The sequence below is a fragment of the Passer montanus genome, unplaced genomic scaffold (genome assembly GCF_014805655.1).
Source record: "Passer montanus isolate IOZ18808 unplaced genomic scaffold, ASM1480565v1 scaffold2, whole genome shotgun sequence".
In the NCBI taxonomy this organism is placed as follows: domain Eukaryota; kingdom Metazoa; phylum Chordata; class Aves; order Passeriformes; family Passeridae; genus Passer; species Passer montanus.
In genome coordinates this window covers 15,480,847-15,501,102 of record NW_024366591.1, presented here as the reverse complement: position 1 = coordinate 15,501,102, position 20,256 = coordinate 15,480,847, and the positions used below count along the sequence as shown (strand labels likewise).

At 41.2% G+C, this 20,256-nt stretch overlaps 1 protein-coding gene across 1 annotated transcript; it reads left to right on the top strand.

Annotated features, from left to right (window-relative positions):
* Positions 1–4,642: 4,642 nt before the first annotated feature.
* LOC120501367 (p53 apoptosis effector related to PMP-22-like) lies at positions 4,643–19,816 on the top strand. The gene is made up of 3 exons (XM_039707540.1): positions 4,643–4,953; positions 18,497–18,640; positions 18,893–19,816. Exons 1-3 carry the CDS (start codon positions 4,743–4,745, stop codon positions 19,105–19,107), a joined length of 570 nt encoding a protein of 189 aa, XP_039563474.1. The 5' UTR covers positions 4,643–4,742; the 3' UTR covers positions 19,108–19,816.
* The last annotated feature ends 440 nt before the right edge of the window (positions 19,817–20,256 follow it).

Below are 20,256 nucleotides of genomic sequence, written 5' to 3'. Positions count from 1 at the left end.
AGAGCAGATAAAAGCCATTTCTTTGACAGAGAACTGTAAGTAGCAAGGCTGTGGCACCAGGGAATTACGTAAGTGAAGCTGATTTTATTTCTCTTCTAAGGCAACTGAGCTTTATGCTTTACAAGGAGTTACTGTTATGATACACTACAACAGGCCAAGTATTTAGTTAGCTTACCTATGCCACAGAGAAGTTCTGGAGCCTAAAGCAAGTAGCTCAAATAAAATTATCCCATACGTAGAACAGGACTGTGCTGTACCACTCTAACTGCTTACCCATGGGTTCATGAAATCCCTGTACACAGCGTGCTATGATTCTTTCATTCTGTGATTCTGTGCGCTCACCAGAGAGCTTGTGCTCCTGACAGCCACTCAAGGAAAATACAGACACTCCCAATGGTTACAAGTGTCCAGAGGCCATCTCAGCTCCTCACTGAGTAGTTGGTTTACAGGACACCCTTGATTTCAGCCTTCGTGTGGAGAAGGGGGAGTTGACTGAACTGATTAAACTTCTACAGAACCCCTGCAGGAAATACCTGGGGATTATATATATGTTCCAATATACAGCTTATCATGACTTTAAGCAAAAACTAGCATTAAATCCATGCTCAGGCACACAGAGTATTTGTACCTTCCTAATCTTGTGTTTTCCTTATTTCTGTTTTCCCAATACAGTCTTGAATTGCTCACATAAATTACAATTCTGGATGCTGCCCCATGTTTGCATCTCAGTTGTCACCATTTATTGTTTTGCACATGTGACCTTGCTAAGGAGAGGAAGAAAGCCCTTTTAAGCCTAAGCCTTGGTCCTGTCCAGGCAAGCCTGCTTTACTGATAAGAGCCACACAGTGCTGCATGTAGGGCAGGCTCCAGAGGCCCTGCAGCAAGCTGGTCCTGCATGACTTTTCTAAAAATCCTTGGTCCTGTCCAGGCAAGCCTGCTTTACTGATAAGAGCCACACAGTGCTGCATGTGGGGCAGGCTTCAGAGGCCCTGCAGCAGCAAGCTGGTCCTGCATGACTCTTGCTAAAAATATCAACAAAACCCTGTGACAATTTTCCTCTGAGCTCCACAGTTGGTGAACAGGGGAAATATCCAACATCTGCAGTGCTTTCTTGTGCTGTGTGGGACAGATAGAGGAAAGCTTTCCCAAGTGCACAGCAGCAGGACTGAGCACCCAGCATTCCCCAGGTCATCATAAGCATCATGGAGAAGTCACAGTGCCTGCCCACCACAGAAGAGTTCCTCAGAAAGGGTTGGTGTAGCAGAACTACAACATCTCAACTGTGTGCATTTTTCCAGGAGGGTGTTTTTATTTTGCAAAAGATGTAAATCAGGTCTTGTTCAGAATGTATTTCTACATGATGATTTCTACAATGATGTCTAAAGTATTTTTCTACATGTGCTTGCTATGGATGAAATATTAATCACATGGAGAACACTATTGCCTTACTGCCCAGGGAATGCAGGGTACAGGGAGTGACCACAAAATACAATTTGGCTGACTGAGTTGCATCACTCTTTGGGCTGTGGTTGTAACAATAACTGCAGTGCAGCCCTTTCCAAAGGGAAACAGTAGATTGGCATTACAGGCAAAAGAAAAGGACCTCTGGTTGTAAATAGATTAATAAAAATAGTAGTAATAGTTATGAAATTTATGCTCAGAGTGACTTGTTGGATATAAGATAGCAAGCAAGAGAACAGATCATAAAACAATTTTAGCAAAACTTTTTAAATTCAATGTCTGGGGACTTCTTATTTATAAGCAGTGTGAATATAAGAGAATGGAAATGCGCTTGCTGCAGAAGTCATGATCATGCACCACAGGCAGTCAGTTTATGCCAATCCAGTCATTCATACAGCTTAGCTGACCAGTCAGAGACTAAGGGTGAATGAAAATACGCTAGCAGTGATTTGGTAGTTGCTCCTTCCACTAAGAAAACCATTTGTGTCTTGGCTGAAAGAGGCATATTTTTATTTCTAACTCTGATGCTGTAGAGTTGTTTGTTTTATTAATATCCTCCTGCTTACTTGGTTACCTCAAGTAATAATGAAGATTCACTAGCAATATTTTTAGGTGCAGAAAGTGCACTACAATCTAACAGTTTTAACATTGATGATATATCTTAATCTTCAATAGATGGTGTTGGTGTTAGCCAGGAGGGTCTATCCACAGATATTGGATAAGGAGAACAAGCATTTGCTTTCATGTAAACACTCAGCTTCTACATTGTAAAAGATGAAGCATGGTGAAAGTAAGTTATCACTTCACTTGAAGTTCCAACCATTTTTCCCTGTTTGCCATAGGAGTATCAGAATGACATGAGATAAATACATTTTGTTACCTTTGGATGTATCTGCCTCTCTACTGTTCAATCTCAAATTACCCTTTTACTGAATGTCAAGATTGCTTGTAATTCTGAGTTGCTTAAGGACGACAAAGGTGGGCAAGACAGGAATATTTGTGGTGACTGAACACTACTCACCTTTCTTTCACAACATGATAATGTTCTCTGTGGCATCGTCTTGCAAATGCTAACGTTTGTGACAGCATGCACTCATCCACAGGTGAGCTGTAACAGAAACTGATGACAAAGCCTTCAGGAGGTGCCTACCTGAAACATGGCTGAGCATTCTAAATTCAGAGAGGACCATTTTAGTCCTCAACAGATATGGGCTCTCAAATGCATGACAGTACCTGTCTTTATACTAGATTTCAGGTACAAATTTGATTTTTGATGTAATTTGATTTGCCTATATCCTTAAAAAGGTGCAATTTTGTGAAAGTTTGAAACTTGGCAAGAGACTAGATAAAGACAGCTGTGTGATGTGAAGGCTTGTCTACACTCTGCTGCCACATTCACGAGTATTTCTGAAGCCATCTTTTAAAAACCATTTAATATCCAAACCTGTGTTCTCTCAAACTTTTGGATTCTGTTGTGTCCACTTCTACCTCAGCTGTGGCAACACAAAGAATGCATATACAGACTTGGACAACCTGTAGGTAACAGCAGGAAGATATATTCTATTCTAAGGAAATGGTTGTTCCGTAAAGTTTACTTTACCAAAAAATAAAAAAAAAAGGTGAGATTGACCCTTATTTCCAACTCAAAACAGCAGCTGAGGTGTCTTCATAGTTGGCTGTAACTTTCAGCAACATTCAAGTTCAATGGTCAAAACAGTAAAAATGTCTCCTGCTCTCACAGAGGCCTGTTGGATACTCCTGATGGACCTCTCACAGCCACAGGGATATTGGACTGTCTGTGCCACAGGGTAGCTGCTGGCAGGAAGCTTCAGCTGGCCAGAATGAGAGATAAAGCAGCCAATGCTAATCTACCAGCAGGCAAATAAGGTATCTGATGAAAGAGAAGGCATGATGTCAAATTTACTTCTTCAAATCTAATTCTTTGTGGAATTACTATTTCTTCACTGTGTTGCAACTCATTGATGTGGATGTTCCAGTTTGGTTCAAGTTCAATACCTCTTCAGGCACAGTGTATCAGTGCAATGTAAATTATTAATTGCTTTTTTTTAGGCCATTATTGATTTATGAGTGTTAATTCAGAAAAACGCTGTAGAGTTTGCAGTTCACAAACAGGTCACAGCTGTCAGATTGCACCATGAGAGCTGCAATACAATAAATTTCTTTGAGTAAACGAGGTCAGTACTTGGATGCAGCCCTACCCGACAAAATCCACCATGGGAGCAAAGGATACTTTGCATCCTCTGGGCTTAACTGTGTTTCACACAAACCAGCTTTGATCAAGGGCTGCAGCTCCTTCCAGATGCAAATGTAATTGGGCCCTGCCAAAATACTAGGTTGTAGCATGTGTTAGTTCAAGGGGAGAGTGCAGGGAACACAACAATATCGCTTCTGAGCCGGCAGACAGGAAGCTCTGCCCCGCTCCGGGCTGGGTGTCCTCCCAGGGCAGAGAGAGGTGATGGCTCATCCCTGCCTTGCACGCTGAGCAGCTGCAGACAGGCTCTGACAGGCCCCAGGCAGTGCTTGTACAGCCAGATCCACTCAGGGTGCGTTTGTGAGGCTCAGTCAAATCAGAACTCGGCTTTTGTTCTCCCATTAAGGCTATATCCAGATCATACCATATTTTTATTTTCTTCTATACCTATGCTTCAGAAGGGGAAGGGCCAACGGTGACATTCTTTATTGCCTTAGCTTTATAACAGCTATGGGAATTTCTTTTGCTGTAAAAAATAAGGTATTATTTCATTTTTAAATGGAGTCCTAGAAGGGCAGCTCACAGTCTCCAGGTGGCAAGTCTCAGAGGCATCATCCACCGTGTCATGCAAACTGTTCCTTCTCGTCTCTGCTTTCTCCTGCCATAGTGCAAATCCCTTAGAAGATGGAAAGGTGTAAGCGCAGCTGCTGGTGGGGATGTCAGGAAGGAAAGTGTTAAATGCTGAGGGTAAACATCTCCTGATTTGTTACCTAGTCAGCAGGGCAGAGAAGATCTCACAGATAAACCCAGCCTCGAAGCTTCTCCCCAGCTCAACTGGTTATTGCTCAGCGGCAGCTCTTACTCATCTGAATCTAGGTGGAGCTCCTTCCATCCCTCCCTCCCTCCTTCTCTGCTGTGTCTGTCCTGGCTGAAAAGCTTTTCCCCAACATCTGCACACGCGTTCGCAGGTGCCAGCACCGCCTTTCCAGGAGCTCCGCAGAGGCACCATCGCTTTGCGCGGCCCAGCCTGCGGCAGAGAGGCCTTGTCCTGCCAGCGCCTGCCCGAGCCATGGTGAAGTACGGCCTCGACTACACGCGCTGCCGATGGATCCTTCCCCTGCTCCTGGGCATCGGGGTCATCTTCGGCATCATCGCGCTGGCGGGCTGGGGCTGGCTGGAGTCGCAGACCTTGCCCTATGTGCTGCAAGCGTCGCTGTGGCAGATCTGCAGGAGGCCTGGCCAGGGCGGGGAATGGAGCTGCGAGTCCCTCATGGACTACGGTAAGCGCCTGCAGGGGTGGCAGGGAGCAGGATCTGCAGCAGAGGGTCACATCTCCCGGGTCACCTTCCCGCAGGTCTCCTAACTGCATCACCCAGTACCTGCATTTATATATGAAGCCACGGGCAATAGGGACTGTCGCTAAGTACACTGAGGCTTTTGACTAACTGAGTGAAGAAATAAAATGCCCTCACATCCCTGTGCAGAAAAGAATCTAGAGGATTACATAATACATAAAAACCCACGCATTGTATGGTACCGGTGCAAAAAATAATACAGGATTTTCTTCCTCTCTCAGAAGAACCTGGTAACCTCTTCTCACTAATCACTGCTCCTCAAAACTTACCGGTGTTCAAACCGGTGATCAAACATCCAAACAGCAAGTTGTCTGGGTAAGCCTGGCATTAGTGTGACAAGCAGGTCTGAGTGCCAGAAACAGGGAGGTAAAAATGTAAGATGGCAGCAAGATATTCCCAGGGAGTGTCAGGCTACAGAATGCTGCCCTGAAACTGCTCCAGTAGGTGGGTCGTGTGAAAGAGTCTCCTTGTGATTATGAAAGAAAGCTTTAAAAGATGAAAGGATTTCTTGTTCGTACTGAGTTTTGGTGAAGTATGCTATTAAACATATTGACCTGGGTGCAATCTTCAGATTGAAAAGACGTAAACCACAAATGTGGGAGAATAGCCCAAGAGAAGGATCACTCTGGATGTGCTCTGTTTCTTTTTTATTTTTCCTTTTTATTTTTCTTTCTGTATATTTGCTGTTGGCTGTGGTTTGCAACAAGTAATAGTGAATGAAGGACTGTTAGCTTGAAGTTCATGAGTTCTTAAAATTTATGCTCATTCAAATTACAAGGAAGAACCTTTTCTCTGGGGCTCAGAATGTCAGTTCTTCTTGTTAAAAGTAAGAGTAAGAGCACTTGCTGAAGCAATCTCGGGGATTATTTATTACAGTGCTTCAAAATTGTTCCTGAAGGTTTATTGTATGTCATGAAACTCTACCTTCTATGCACAAAATGGAGCTGTAATGAGTTAATTGCAGCAGGCCTCTGTGAGTGCAGGGCTCCAGGCATGACCATCCAGCCCTGCTCTCAGGGCTCCAGCATCAGCTCTGTGGCTGGGCATAAGTCAAGCCAGCAAATGGGCCTCTGCTACGTGGGACTTAAGAGAAGGAGAAAGAACATCATGCTTAGTAGAGGACTTCTCAGTCCTGAGTTTCCTCCTAAGTTTCCTGAAAAGTGAGTCCTCCTCTTGATCTCCAAGTTAGGCCCTGGAGAATGCTATGCATGCTAGCTTTAACTGGACAGAAAATACAGAGATGTTTCACCTTGCTTCTCTTGATAACACAAGAGAAATTTCTCCATACTTCTGGGACCTAGATAGGCATTTCACTTCCTTCCTTATCCTGCCTGACTCTTATAGGTTTAAATTCTGCAGCTGCAGGCACAGTTTCCCTGGAAACTGGACAGCATCTACACACAAGCCAGGGAGGTCATCCTCTGTGCAGACTGCCCTGGAATGTCTGGAGTTACCATGAATGACATCCACAATAAGTCCAGCACTTTTTACACAAACATTGTGAACTTGGTACACACATGCAAGTCATTATCCAGCATGTACACTGGAGAGTCCACTGATGCTTCTGAAAGCATTAGAAACATTGTTCCTGAGCTGCATGATTGATCCATATTATGCCCTCAATAGGCATGCATCTATCACTTGAGCTCTTCAAGGTGATTGAATACCCAGGAAGCCTAAGCCAATCCTCAAAATCCTCCTGAACAAAATTTCCTGGATATGTCTGGCACAATGGAGTCACCTAGGTAGTGGGAGAAAATGTGAAGGCTGTATGTAAATAAGGTACACAAAGGCCAGGTAAGAGTGGGTTATGCTGCCAGGCTTCTGCCTTTGCCAGATTTTGCCATTAAAATGCAGACCTTGCCCTTCATGGGGTGAGTTATCCCTGACTCAGAAGAGGACTGTAGACTTGACTGTTAAGGCTGCAAACACTGTCCTGATCTTTTCCAGATCTCTCCCTCAGACCCCTTCTCGACAGAGGTGGGATATCCTCAGATCCAGTCCTGTTCTCCACTTTTCCTTGTTCAGTGATGCAGGGTTGGGATTTTTTTTTTGTGACTCCCACATTTTCTCATGCAAGGCAGAGGTGGCTGATGCTGGTCTTGGATTCCACTCAAAAGACCAGGCCATGAGAGCATCTCATTTGTGAGCATGCAGGTCTTGTGTTGAGCCTGATTGTACCTTCCTTAGTGATAAAATAGAGGGTTTTAGTAATTCTGGGATTAAATTTATCTACTGTGCTCCAGAAAGGTCATGGAAAACAAGCATTCAGCATCATGTTCTGTGGGATGTTTAACTTTGTGCCAAGCTAAACACAGTGCTTGTGCTGGTTAAACAAAGTGTAATTACATGCCTTCCTGAGCACAGAGACAAAGATGTGATGTAAACGTAAAGGACAGAAATGTTCTACAGCATTCCTGAGATGAGATCTCTTTTCCTCCCTCTGTTCCACAGTTTCCATCTTGTTTCTTCTGACCTTTACTCTCAGCTTCCCTGCCTAATCTGCCACTGGCTGGGTAGGTTCTGAAATTTGTCCCTCCTGCAGGGGTGGTTTCACTGATAAACATTATATGTATGTGTACCCCAGAAGGTGCCAGCAAATATTGTCAACATGACTTGGACAGTGTAGTTATCTTAATCCACTACAGTCATCTTCATCCTATCATAATTAGATGTAATTGCAACATCCTTGCAAGTTGTTAATTATAATGTGCAAATTCAAATCAAATTCTGCACGTGCAATGTTTATAATTCCCCTTGAATCTTGGCTGTTTGGCTCAAGGTATGTTTATACAGTTGGAAGGCAAGAACCCAATGTCATTGAGGTTGATTATATTGGAAGGGAAGAAGGTTGAATATTTCATTGGCTGCATCCGGAGGTTTTGGGGTTTTTTAAATTTTTTTTTTTTTTTTTTTTCTCAGGGGGTTTGGGGGGTTGGGGGTTTTTTTTTTTTTTTTTTTTTTTTTTTTTTTTTTTTTTTGGAAAGGCAGTGAAGTAACTGGTGCACTTACCTTTTGTGAAAGCATCTGTTAACCCGTGGTCTTTTGCAAAGTTTACGAGCTCTGTGGAAAGTGAAAATATGAAGAGTTTATACACTCTGTTAGCTTCTCCAAGACTTCAGATCATCTGCTTTAAACATATGACACTCATGTAGACATTATCAAAGACTGTTGCTTTTCAAGCATATTTAGTTCAAATAAATAGAACTTTCTAGGAAAAAAATATCCAGTGCATTAGGACACTTATTCAAAATGCAGGGAATTTAGGATGAGGGACTCAGAGATTCATTGCTCTTGCTCTTCATTGTTCTTGCACTTGAAAAAACAAAGGGCTCAATCTGATGACATGCTTGAACATATACAAGGAGAGATTAAGACTTTTTGGATAGATAATGAGCAATATGGAATGTACCTCTGTGGGAGATGACTGAGCTTATAAAGAAAATGCACAGGTTAAACCCCATCATGACGCTGGCACAGCACTCCTTTGTTTTTCTTGATCTTTGGCTATATTACCTGTCTTGAACAAGGTGTGTCTTGCAGACCTGAGACATTTCTTCAGTATGTAATTTATTCCACTGCAGGCTTTGGAGATGTTTAAACATGTGTAGGTAAATACATAATAAATAACGAGGGGGAAAATAACTGATTTTATTAGTCTTAATATGATGCACAAAGGGTGAAAAACTTGTGACTACACTTGTCCCCTATCTTCCATCCAGTTTTGTAGTTCTTCCATTTGCAGATGCTGCCATCAAAAAACCTGAAATTTTAAAGTGTATGTTGTCAAGATCATCTTATTTGCATAGTGCAAACAGAGATCTTGGGGAAAAACAATCAGGAAAAGACATTTCCATATGGCAAGTGGAATCCATATCTTCAGTTATTTTCACATCATAATATTATATTATAGGTTTTTCCTGGGATGTGTGGAGGGGTTTGTGGCTGTGGAGATTAGTGGAGGGATGAATGATTTTGCCATTTGGATGGGACTCCTTTGTGCAGCTTGTCTTCCAGGCAAATAATGGGCAACTATGTTCTAGGTATCCAGTTTTATTTTGGTCTATGAATATGAATGCAATACTACAAGATAAGAAGGCTAGTATAGTATGATTATAATGAACAAAAACTACTTCAAATATGACAGCAGATAAGAATGGCTACAGGATACGTGAAAGAAGGAAATGTTGCAAAAAGTAATATCCTTTAGAGAAAAGAAATATTCTGCATCCCCATTGATGAGTGGATTTTTTCACCCCATTTTGCCTGTACCAGGCTTTTGTTTCCAGGGAATCTTTTGCTACAGCGAAGCACATTTATTATCCTGGAGGAAGAACAAAATGGAAATCACTTACTAAAAATACCCAAGTAGTGATACAACAGCAAGGTAACATGGTGTGGTTTGGATCAGTTTCCAAAGTCCCTCTCTTGATACTGCACCTACCACTGGCCTTGCACTGCTGGCCACACAGCCCTCTCTCTGGAAAATGACCTTCTCCATCAGAGCAGTGGCTCGTTACACCTGGGGCACAGGACAGACCAGCCACCAAGTTTTGCCACTGCCACACTACCTACGTAAAACTATTTTTCCTTCCCCCACATTCCCATCACATCTGACAGCCAGCACCTAATCCCAGCATGGGGAAACCCTTACTTGCCCCAAGATAAAGCACCCCTGAGTGGAGTGACATGGGGATATTTCCAGACAGGATGGGATACAGCAGATGGAGGACAAACAAGATGCCCCAGTGTCTCTCTGGCATCTGGGGTGTCTGTACATCAAAACAGAAATGAAGTAAACAAGTAACTGTGCTTTTGAAGTAGGGACCAGCTCAAGTCACTGGGCCTTCATTACAGATTTTTCCTGAAGTCAAGGTTCTGCACTTAACAGCTTTCAGAATTTGGTAACTTCCAAGTAGGTTTGCAAAAGTGTCTTTGCAGCTGGGAAAGAGGCTGGGGAGGTTTCAGAGCAGTTCAAGGAAGCCTGTGGGAGAGCCCAGGATGGAGCCCAGCTCTGCTCTGTACATGGCCTGGATTAAAGGGCAGACCTTGACTCCTTTGACACAGGGTGAACTGAAAATAAAAGGCTGCTGCTGTTCCTGCTGTATTGTATCATAAAATGGTTATATTTGTATAAAGTGGTTGTCTGTAATTTTAATTACAGTGTGTAGAGAAGCATATGATTTCCAAAAACATAATTCTCCTTAAAGTATAATGTTCCCTGGGTTTAACCAGTGAGAAATAAGATTACATAATTAGTTACTGAATAATGTAGAACACTCAATAATTATTCAAAGCTTAGAATGAGAAAAAATACAGTCTCAAACATATAGCTAATGAAAAAATCACAACAGTGTTTGTGCAAGGAATGATGCAAGAAGGAAAGAAAAAATTTGATTTTTCCCCAGCTCATAGGAGACACTCCATTGATTCTAAACAGTATAAACAATAAGGTGTAAGGGGTATAAGAGAAGGGAATCAAGGCCAGAGCATTTAATTACCATGGCAATTTTTATTCCTTACCTGCAATTGCTTGTGTGCTTTCCCTTGTAGTTTTAGAGTCTGTACTTTAAAATTTCAGTAGCAGATTCATTTAATCAGATTCTTTTCTAAATAATAGTAATGCTCTTGAGCAAATAACTCTCCAGAGAGCAATTGCACATGTAATCCCACTGTTTGTTATCCAGCCTTCCCTTAATAATTACAGTTAGATTATGTGGAAAAATAGCAGTCGCGGAACATTCTCACCTGCCCATCAGGAGATATGAACTGGTGGTGCTGAGGATTTTAAGATCCTCAACACTTTGCATTTTCAGGCCCTGAAGTCCTGAAGAGAGGATTCCATTCACTTACAGAGGAGACATCTCTGTTGACAGCATGTGGAAACTCATGGCCAAACTCTCAATCCTCTTCACCTCATTTGTTCCTCTAGTTTATTGAGGTAATCTAATACAGCATTTCCATAACAACATCTCCATTGTCTGAACAGTGATACGGGCTGCAAGATGTATTTAAAATTCTACTATAGGTTTAAACATATTACTTAAGTGTGAAGGTGTTAAACATCAAAAGAAACAAAACTCTCAGAACATGCTTTCACATTTCTGTATTGCTTTTTATTGGCAGCTTGTGCTGTTCTGACACAACTTAAACACACTGACTCAGTGAGCATTGTAACGCCACGTTTCTTCTTTGTCAAATACCATTATAGAATAACCCATTGGTCAAAAATTCCCAGGAACTCAAAGCAGCTTATGGAGAGCTGACACTAGTCTGTGTTCCAGAGGTATCTGGCTTCCTTCTACTAGTACTAAATTATACTTCACTTCAGTCCTGCTGAATTACTAATCTGAAACTGAGTACATCTAATGTCACCTACTGTGCTGACGTATGGATGCTGTGCCCAAATGAGGCCCAAAAAAAAAATAGGAAGTCTCTGTGCAGTTCATTTAACAACCTCATCAGCAGTAAGCAGCACGGGACAAAGATTTTCAGGATGCATTGTAAAAGCTGTTTCATTAACAAGAAGTGTAAATAAATTCAATATATTTTTATGAGTACAAAGCGCAACTTCTGCTTATATTCTGAGGGTTGTATTTTGCAAATAGTAAAATTTTGCTCCTATCAGAAAATCAGATCCAGGTTCAGAGCTGCTGTCTGTTAGTGGGAAATACCCTAGTGCGAAAGGTAATTTTCATCAAGGTTTCAGAACAAAGTTTGCTCACAGCATGAAAACTGCAGATCAAGAGTGACAGCAATTCTTGGTGCACATGGAAATAAGATGTAAATTCAGTGTTCATTAGTCCCAAATGACTCTGGGAATATAAAACTTAAAAAGAACTTATTTTTTAAAAGGTTCCACTCTACTTTGATTTGATTAAAAGTCCTAGTTCATAGCCTGTGTTATCGTGGAAATCAATGCTGTTTAATTCACATTACATATTTCAACCCACTCAGGGGCAATTAGGGAGCAGGTACATCTTGCTATTCTCATTAACTGAGCTTATGTAAATGAACCGATTAATCAATACCTTACCTATTTTATTTACCTGACCCTCCCAAACCCCATGTACACATCCAAGTATAAGTAATCCTGCTTTAATTTAAAATAAATTGGAAAAAATAGGAGGAAAAATGTTATAGCATTAAAGTATATGAGGCTGAGCTTTAATCCTGAGATTTTCCCAGTGTGTGCAACTGCTTCTGAAGATAATGTGAGATGGGGGTACTCCCTGACTCTCTCATGAGCAAGCCTTTAATTTTGAGGCACTGTGTGTGCATTACATTTAATATCTAACTTACTCCCTTGGTGCTGCCTTTGATGATGGCTCTACACCTTTTGCCCCTTCTGCCTTCCCAGCACTAAGCAAGCATCAGGGAGCAGCCCTCATTAATGCAGGATTTGCAGAAGCCAGCTTCTAAGTCAAGCTTGTACATGCCTGAGCTTATGATGAGATGAATTTGAACCACTCCCTCCAGACGTAACTACTCCTCCCCTCAAATTCAAGTCAGAATAGCTTCTAAGTTTAATTGCTTGCCTCAGTAAGAAAGGAGGGTTGCAGATTACACAAAGGTTTTGCCTGTGTTTGTTTGTGGGTGAAGCCAGAGGTAAGGAATTAATAGGTTTTTCCTTTAAAGGAGCAAGCCACATTGAGCTATCATTTTAGCATGCAGCTGTGGACAAAACACTGCCTTCTGCTAATGTATACTGTGTTTTATTGAAAGAATTACTTATAAAGGTTCTTTTCCTTAATGTTGTCATCTAAAATCATTATTGTGGGGTAATTGTCCTAATCCTTTCTCATTTATATGGGACTTGTTACTAATCATTGAGAAACTTTGGCCATGACATTATCCTAATGTGAACCTAAATAGGTCATGGTTGTCTTTTAAATAGTGGCAAGCTAAAAGCTTGTTCTGGCTCACACAAAAACTACTTCATGAGATAATACTCTGCTATTAAATGAGAAATGTGTATTAACAGCCAATGAATTCTAAAAAAGTAATCCTATGGGGAAAAGAACAGAGTTACCAAAGAGGATACGATATAGAAATACTAAAAATTCTGTATTCCACTGCAAAAGATAAATTTCAATCAAAAAAATCAAAACAAAAACCTGCAGTATTGACTAGCGATATGAAAGATACACAGAGAATGAAGTTATTTTAAGAATAATCCAGATGCAATGAAGGCAGAAACTCAAAAAATAGTACATATGTACTTTTTCATATCATATACCTTTGATATTATTTTCCTCATTTTATTCTGTTCATAAAATTATTCATGACTGTGATTTTTTTTCCTCTCATTTGTACAAACTTCCTTTGAAATAATTTTCAGTCAATGGCTTTTAGTCTGCACATGCAGTTTATTAAAAAGAAGCTGCTTTTGGTAGTTTCTGATTTATCTTGCCTATATGAAAACCCATGTACACTGGTATTTCAATGCCAGCTCACGTGATCAGCAAAAAATTGCAGAGATTATCGTGTGCATTTGTTTCCAGAAAGAGCACAGAAATTCCCCTTAGTTGGCATGTTACAGAGTCAGTATCTCCAGAAGACAGGATTTTGCACTGTGTTGTGTTGCACAGGTAACACAGGAAATCCAGAGTCCTGATGACAGTGGTGTGCATGCACACCAGCAGCTTGTAACCCTTTGGCTGGTAGCGATGTGGGTTATTGGGTTTGATGGACCACCATAAGAGTCATGCTAAGGGAGTACAAGTTCTGCAAACACGTACACTTTCATATGGAAACCTTCTTGAGGAGAACAAACCAAAGGGGAATGGTAAAACTTGACCAAAGCAGTTCCTTTCAAAGTGAAGCATGTGGTCTGCAGTGCTTGCCACACCCTGACAAAGAACGCCAGGTTGAGAAACTCAAGTGAGTTCAGCTTTGTTTCCAAAATAATACTCTTTCCCTTTAATCAGAGAGATGTTAAACAGGTTGAGCTCTGCAAACTCAGCCTAGAAACATTCTCATTACGTACAACACAGAGGTGAATTGCTACCACTGCAGATTTTAGTTCTCCTAAGAGTTGCTTTGCAAGACTGCAGCTAGAACTGCAGGGTTTTTGTTCCTTTCCCTTGGTGCTATGAAGGATAACAGAGCAAAATGTCTGTTACATTTTCTTTCACCCCTCCCTCGTTCTTGTGAATTAAAGCTACCCCTCCTTAAATCGCTGCACAATTCACTGCACTGTGAAAATGATCAGTCAGCAAGAACCTCTAGATAATTGTTGGTGTCTTTGAGCTGGCAATAAATATTTTTCTTTCCAATGCTAGTTGTGTATTTAACTTCCAACCAAGAGGAAAATTTGGAGAAGTACATTCTTATTGATCATACAAGGAGCGGTACTTCTGAACTCTCTGGGGTGGCTTTCAGAAAATGTCACCCAAGGAGAGACTCAGCAGTTTATGTGGTGTGGGAGTACCAGATCAAGAAAAACATGAGAATGTTATTGCGAGTGTTTTCCCATGTTTTGCAACACATACACCAGGAACTTGGGCATTTGTATTTTTCATGGAGGAAGTAAAGGTTATATGCTATTTTCAAGATATAACAGCTCTATTTTTAAAGGCACCATTTGGAGCATGAAATATGACAGGCTGAGGAAATACTAGGTATGGTAGTTCAAAGTTTTGGCTCAACTTACTGCTGAGCAAGAAAGTTTGTTTCTTTTTGTGTGAAGCACCGACAGCATTTACACTTTCATAAACTGTAAAATGTGTAAGGGAGTAAAATCAGGAAGGCAGGAAACTGGAGATATTCTTAGTCCTGAATGTCTAATTAAGTCCATCATCTTCCCTATGGCTGCAGCCAGATATAGGATAACCAGAATGTGTTTATATGGTGCAATACAAGAGGTAGCTATGCTGCCTCCAAACTGAGTTAGCTTTAATAGCAGAGTAATAAATCTGTGATATTATTGAATTCTTTATGTAGCTCATAAGATGTCATGAGCTCTGTCCTGGCATGGAGGGCTCTTTCTGGTCTCTAAATTAGCTCAGGGGTCTTCTCACAAAGCAGGGAGTTGTAGAAGTCAGGCACTTGCATTTTCCAGTGGTTGCATTACTGTATTCACTTTGGACAGCCCAGACTCTCACAAATCACTGGTAAGTGACATAAAAAACTCTGCTATCAGAAGCACTGTCCTCACCCGCTTGAGACAGGTGTGAGAACATTGGTTCCTCTTCCCTGTTTGGGATAGCAATGTCTTATATAAGACCAAATTGCTCAGAAAATTGCCAGTTAGAAGGAGTTTTGAAGAGTGGCTGGTGTGTAGCTGCCCACAAACCCTTTCACAGTGTTCACTGGTGCTCTTTCAGCTGGTGGAGGAACTGAGAGAGGGAGAAATGGGACTGGCACCAAAGCATTACAGGATGCTGCTGGTATTCAAAGACACTTTTGTATACATACATTTATTTTCTCACAAGCACATTTTAACTCTTAAACAGCCAAAAATCACCACCATTTTTGGGCCTGAGAAAATGGATCTCAAAATATTTTTACAAACTCAGTTTGATATCCTGTAACCTGTTGCTCCCTCTGTTAATTTTTGATTTGGTGACAGGTGGACTGGACCCTTTCAGCTTTTAATTGCCCTCACTTTACAGCCAAGAATACACTGAATTGGTGTTGCACCTGTGAGGATTCTTTGGCCTGGAGTTCACATTTTTAAGAAAAACCTTTGCAGATAGAAAAATTTATTTATATTTCTACTCAATGTTGAAGACAAAACCCCCCACAACATTGGAAGATAAGAAAATATTTGGGACCAAATTAGCTACTTACTTGTCAGTGTTTTTTGACCAATTTAAAACTTCTAAATTTGACATTTTAAATGAATTTTAAGTCTTAGTTCTGTTTGTAAAAAACTAAGCTACTTGAGTGCTTCTGGCTGGCACAAGATAAAATAAGCATCTCAAATATAGAAACAGTTGCAATTATTGCTGCACAAAGCCTTTGTTACCTTTTTCTCTAGAAAGGTAATATGTTTACACACTGTGGTCTCAGAACACTGATAGCTGCTGCATTTTGCAAAGGGTAGATGAACTCAGAATACTTTTCTTCAAAAAAACCCTGTAGAGACTCACTCTTCATACACTCTACTGCCTTGGAGCTGCATGCTGTTTTTCTTCCAACATTGAAGGTGGTTTTTTTTCCTCTTTTGTAGAACTGAGAGACACAAAATTGGCTGTTAGGTGATTGAGCAATGCCTCCAAATGGTGTAAGCATCCTGTAACAGGCATGTCTCTTCTTGCCACATAGCCAGTGCCCAGCGGGCTGGGCGTGCGCCCAATCTGCTTCCATACAGTCACAGCATTTGGAACACTACTTCAGGAAAAACACCTGGGTGAGCCTGGCCGGGGAGGGAGCTGCTGGTATGGGCAAGGTGCCACCCCACATGTCTGCAGCCACCAGGCACAGCTCCCTGAGCCCCCAGCCCTGGTGCTGCTCCCAGCCCAGGGCTTGGTGCTCTACCATCAGCCGCTCTTGGGAAGCAAGGCTGAGCTTTGGCAGCAGGGGAGGTGGAACCCCCAGGACTCCTGGTGTCTCAGAACTTGCTGGGCAGGCAGCTGTGCCCTGAGTCTGCTCCTTTGCCTGGGAGTTTTGTATCTAACCACAAGCACTTTTGCACCTAAGAAAAACATCACCTCCAGATGTTCTTGTCATTCCATACTTTTGCCAGAAGTATCCAGAACTCTTGTATCAAAGAGCAGTGAGGTCAGCATTGCTGAGAAATATCTCTTATGGCCAGGTGCCCCTATTTTTGCTGTTTTAAAGGGGTAACAGACACTGGGAATAGGAACACCTTAAATGGGGTATGTTGAGCAGTGTAAGAAATTCCTCTCCTTGACTGTTTGTTCTGATGCTCTGCCTGAGGTGCTGTCCTCCCTCCTGTGCCTCCACACTGCATACTCTACCTCTGAGCCCCCTGTAAACTCCTAGAGAGAAGAGTTTGAGCTAAAACTCTGGGCTGGAAAATGAGATGTAAGAACACAATTGCTGTCCCTTTCAGTCTACTCAGGCAGCTACCTGTTTACTGGGAAAACAACCCACTTGTAAAGCCCTACAAGCAGACAGAAACTTTGTTGAATAAGAAAGAGAATGAAATAAAACTGAATATATAGTGTGATAGCTAGAACAGAGCAGGAATCATAAAGCAGGGAGAATGTGGGAAAGCAAACAAAAAGGAAACTGGTTTTGATAGGCTGAGGGGTAGAAAAGGATAGCTGGAAAATCCTGATCCATTTTTCTTGCCTAATAGCAGTGATGGTGTGGGCCCGGGGAAAGACAGATTGAACACCAAGTTGTCACTCACTGGGGGCAGGTCAGTTGCTTTCATGCTTACCTGACTCTGGACAAGGGAAAGATAGGACGCTTTGCATTTTATTGCTTCCATGCTTAAAGCAAACAAATTGATAGGTTACTTACTCAGTGTCAGAGGGAACTTTTACTGAACAGCATGCACTGCATTAAAGTTGAATTGTAATTATTGTCAGGGTTGTTTGGGCTGTGATAATTTTTTGGCACTTCTGTTGCATATATTTGGTTGGAAGCCAGCACTTGACAAAGACAAAGTGGCTTAGATGAGGGGATGAAGTCTGTAGATGCCTTGCAGACTTTAACTGCTTACTCAATTTAATACACAATTTAAAATGTGTCAAAGTGGCTTTTTTAGATCCAGAAGAGACACTTTGATCTCTTGGAACAGTAGTTGTTACTCAAGTCTTTAAATATTAAATAAATATTATTTTTTCCAGTTGTTATGCCAATGCAATATGCTTTGCTTTAACATGTTATAACATAAAAATCTATAATTTGAAAATTAAAGAATTAATATACGAAATAAGCTTTTTGAATTGAAGTGGTTCTAAATTTGGACCAAAATCAGAGATCCAATTTCCCTACAAAACAGATTCCAAATCCTTAGCTCCATTTAGGACAGAGAGCTAAACTAAGGCTGAAAGACAGATATCACTGAATTTTGACATTTATGGGTTATTTCCATACCTTTAAGTTTGCCAGATTGGTAGTGCTTTTATAAACACTTTGTTTCAAAGGAAGATTTTATTAGTTCCAGGAATAGTTTAGTTGTCCTTGTCTGTGCAAAAGGAAGCTGTTTTTATGGCATCTGCTGAGGTAATATTTGCTATTGAAAGACAGTGTCCAGTTTTACACATTTAAGGCCATTTCTCTCTTAATTCTTAATTGTTAAAACTAAACAGTAAGCTCTCACCCAAGCCCCCATTTCATTCTGCATGAGAAGACCAATCTGGAATTTTATGCCTTCTGCAGTGCATGATTTCTTGTGAAACTGAAATGTTCACCTACAAGAGGAGAGAAGCTCCCATGCTTTCTTTCTTGGGAGACGAGCCTCTTTTCACAGGTTTTTAAATTAACCTTTAATTACTAACCAGAGAAAACCAACCTTTGTTTTTTTGTATCTTCCTTCTGATTTCAGCCTGGGGAAGAGCCGCTGCTGCCACATACCTGGTTGGCTTCCTACTTCTAGTCATCTGTTTTGCACTGGCCATCATAGCATTTGCCATTGACACTCTTCGGTTCAACTTCATTCGTGGGATCGGAGGCTTGCTTTTCGTGGCTGGTAAGGCAGCATGTGGAGTCAAGTTTAGCTAGTGCAGATATATCCATACTAGAACTGGTATTTTCCTCAGGCCATCGTATACCCAAGTCTCTGCTGTGTGCAATTGAGCTCTGTATGAAAAATCAAAGTCTCTCATGGCACTGGATCGATTTTCAGATCCTCCAAAACAAGGATGGGTTTAGCTACAGGGATTATGAAGGACGGCAGTGGTGCTGGGTGTTAAACATGTTTTTTTTTCTCCTGTTTCTTCAGCTGTGTTCTCCATCATGGGCCTGGTGATTTACCCAGTGAAGTTCTCATCTGAAATTGAGATGACAGGAGTCAATATGTTCAGCTGGGCCTATGGCTTTGGCTGGACCACTGCCATTATGGAAATATGCTTGGGATTCTTCTTCTGCTGCCTTCCTAACTATGAAGATCAGATCCTGGGTAATGTCAAGCCCACATATTTTTACTCTTCCCCATAAGCACCAGGAAAAATGTGTTCATATTCCAGAGATACCTGACAGACTAGCTATGTTTTTCAGAATATTGTCATCAGATGTTAGTAGAAAAGGCTGGAAACTTTTCTAATGTGTGTAGAAATATGCCACTGGCATCTGCAGTAAAGTTATCTACTCTATATTGGACTGTCATATCTGATGTGGGTTGGTCAGATAAAGCACAAATGTTAAAACCCCTTGGTTTTCCTCTTTCATTCCCATGAGTGGGGTTTATGTGGATTCCACTGCATTTTAAATACATTCATCACTGTAATGAAATTCAGAAAAACTTATTAAACTGGCAATAAAAAAACCCCAATGCATATCATCTTCCTGAAGGAAAGAAACTCAAAATAATCCCATTTTGTATGTATCATCTTTAACCTGAGGATTTTTGCACAATTTTCAAAAAAGTCAAATACATTTGCCCACTGACTGCCAAAGTAGTAAATTAGTCAGCCAGCACTTCATAGCTTTGCTTCTATTTTCATTCATTCCCTTAAGCCATAAGGACAGAGTAAAGAAGGGATTAAAGCTCCCTACCAGAGACAGTATCTTGACTTTTCCTCATTCATGTGGAATGTATTTATTTCTAAATATTTGCAAGAGTCAGCAAGGAACACCAGTAAAGCCTTAAGAATCCTGATGTGCCATTGCTGGTGCCAGTACAGAGTGGGCAGAGGCAGAAGGGATTTCAAGCCACCCCTGCAACCTGCAGACTTGGTTTGATAAAACTCCTGGGGTGGCTTTCTTCTTGGCTGTCTTGACATTCTTTTCTGCTGTATCAAAACATATGACTTTAAAATGCTCTGCTATACTGGCCCAGCTTTTTTATCCAGTGTAGAAAGGTCAGGTATGATTTCCCTGCACCTCAGGAGCTGAGCTGGAGCAGTGTGAGTGTAAGTATTATACAGTTGCTAAAAGGCTCCTTCTTTGTTCATGTGCTGTTCTTAAGTATTTTTAAATTGGAAAGTGTATACTGTCATATGTAACTGTAAAATGCATAAATACTCCTTACCAGCTCATACTAAAGCTCTCATAAAGAAAATCACATCATAAAACGTCTTCCAGCATCCTATACTCCACAGTGCCTCAAGCCTCAATATACCGCAAGCAATGAAGTATACTCAAGAC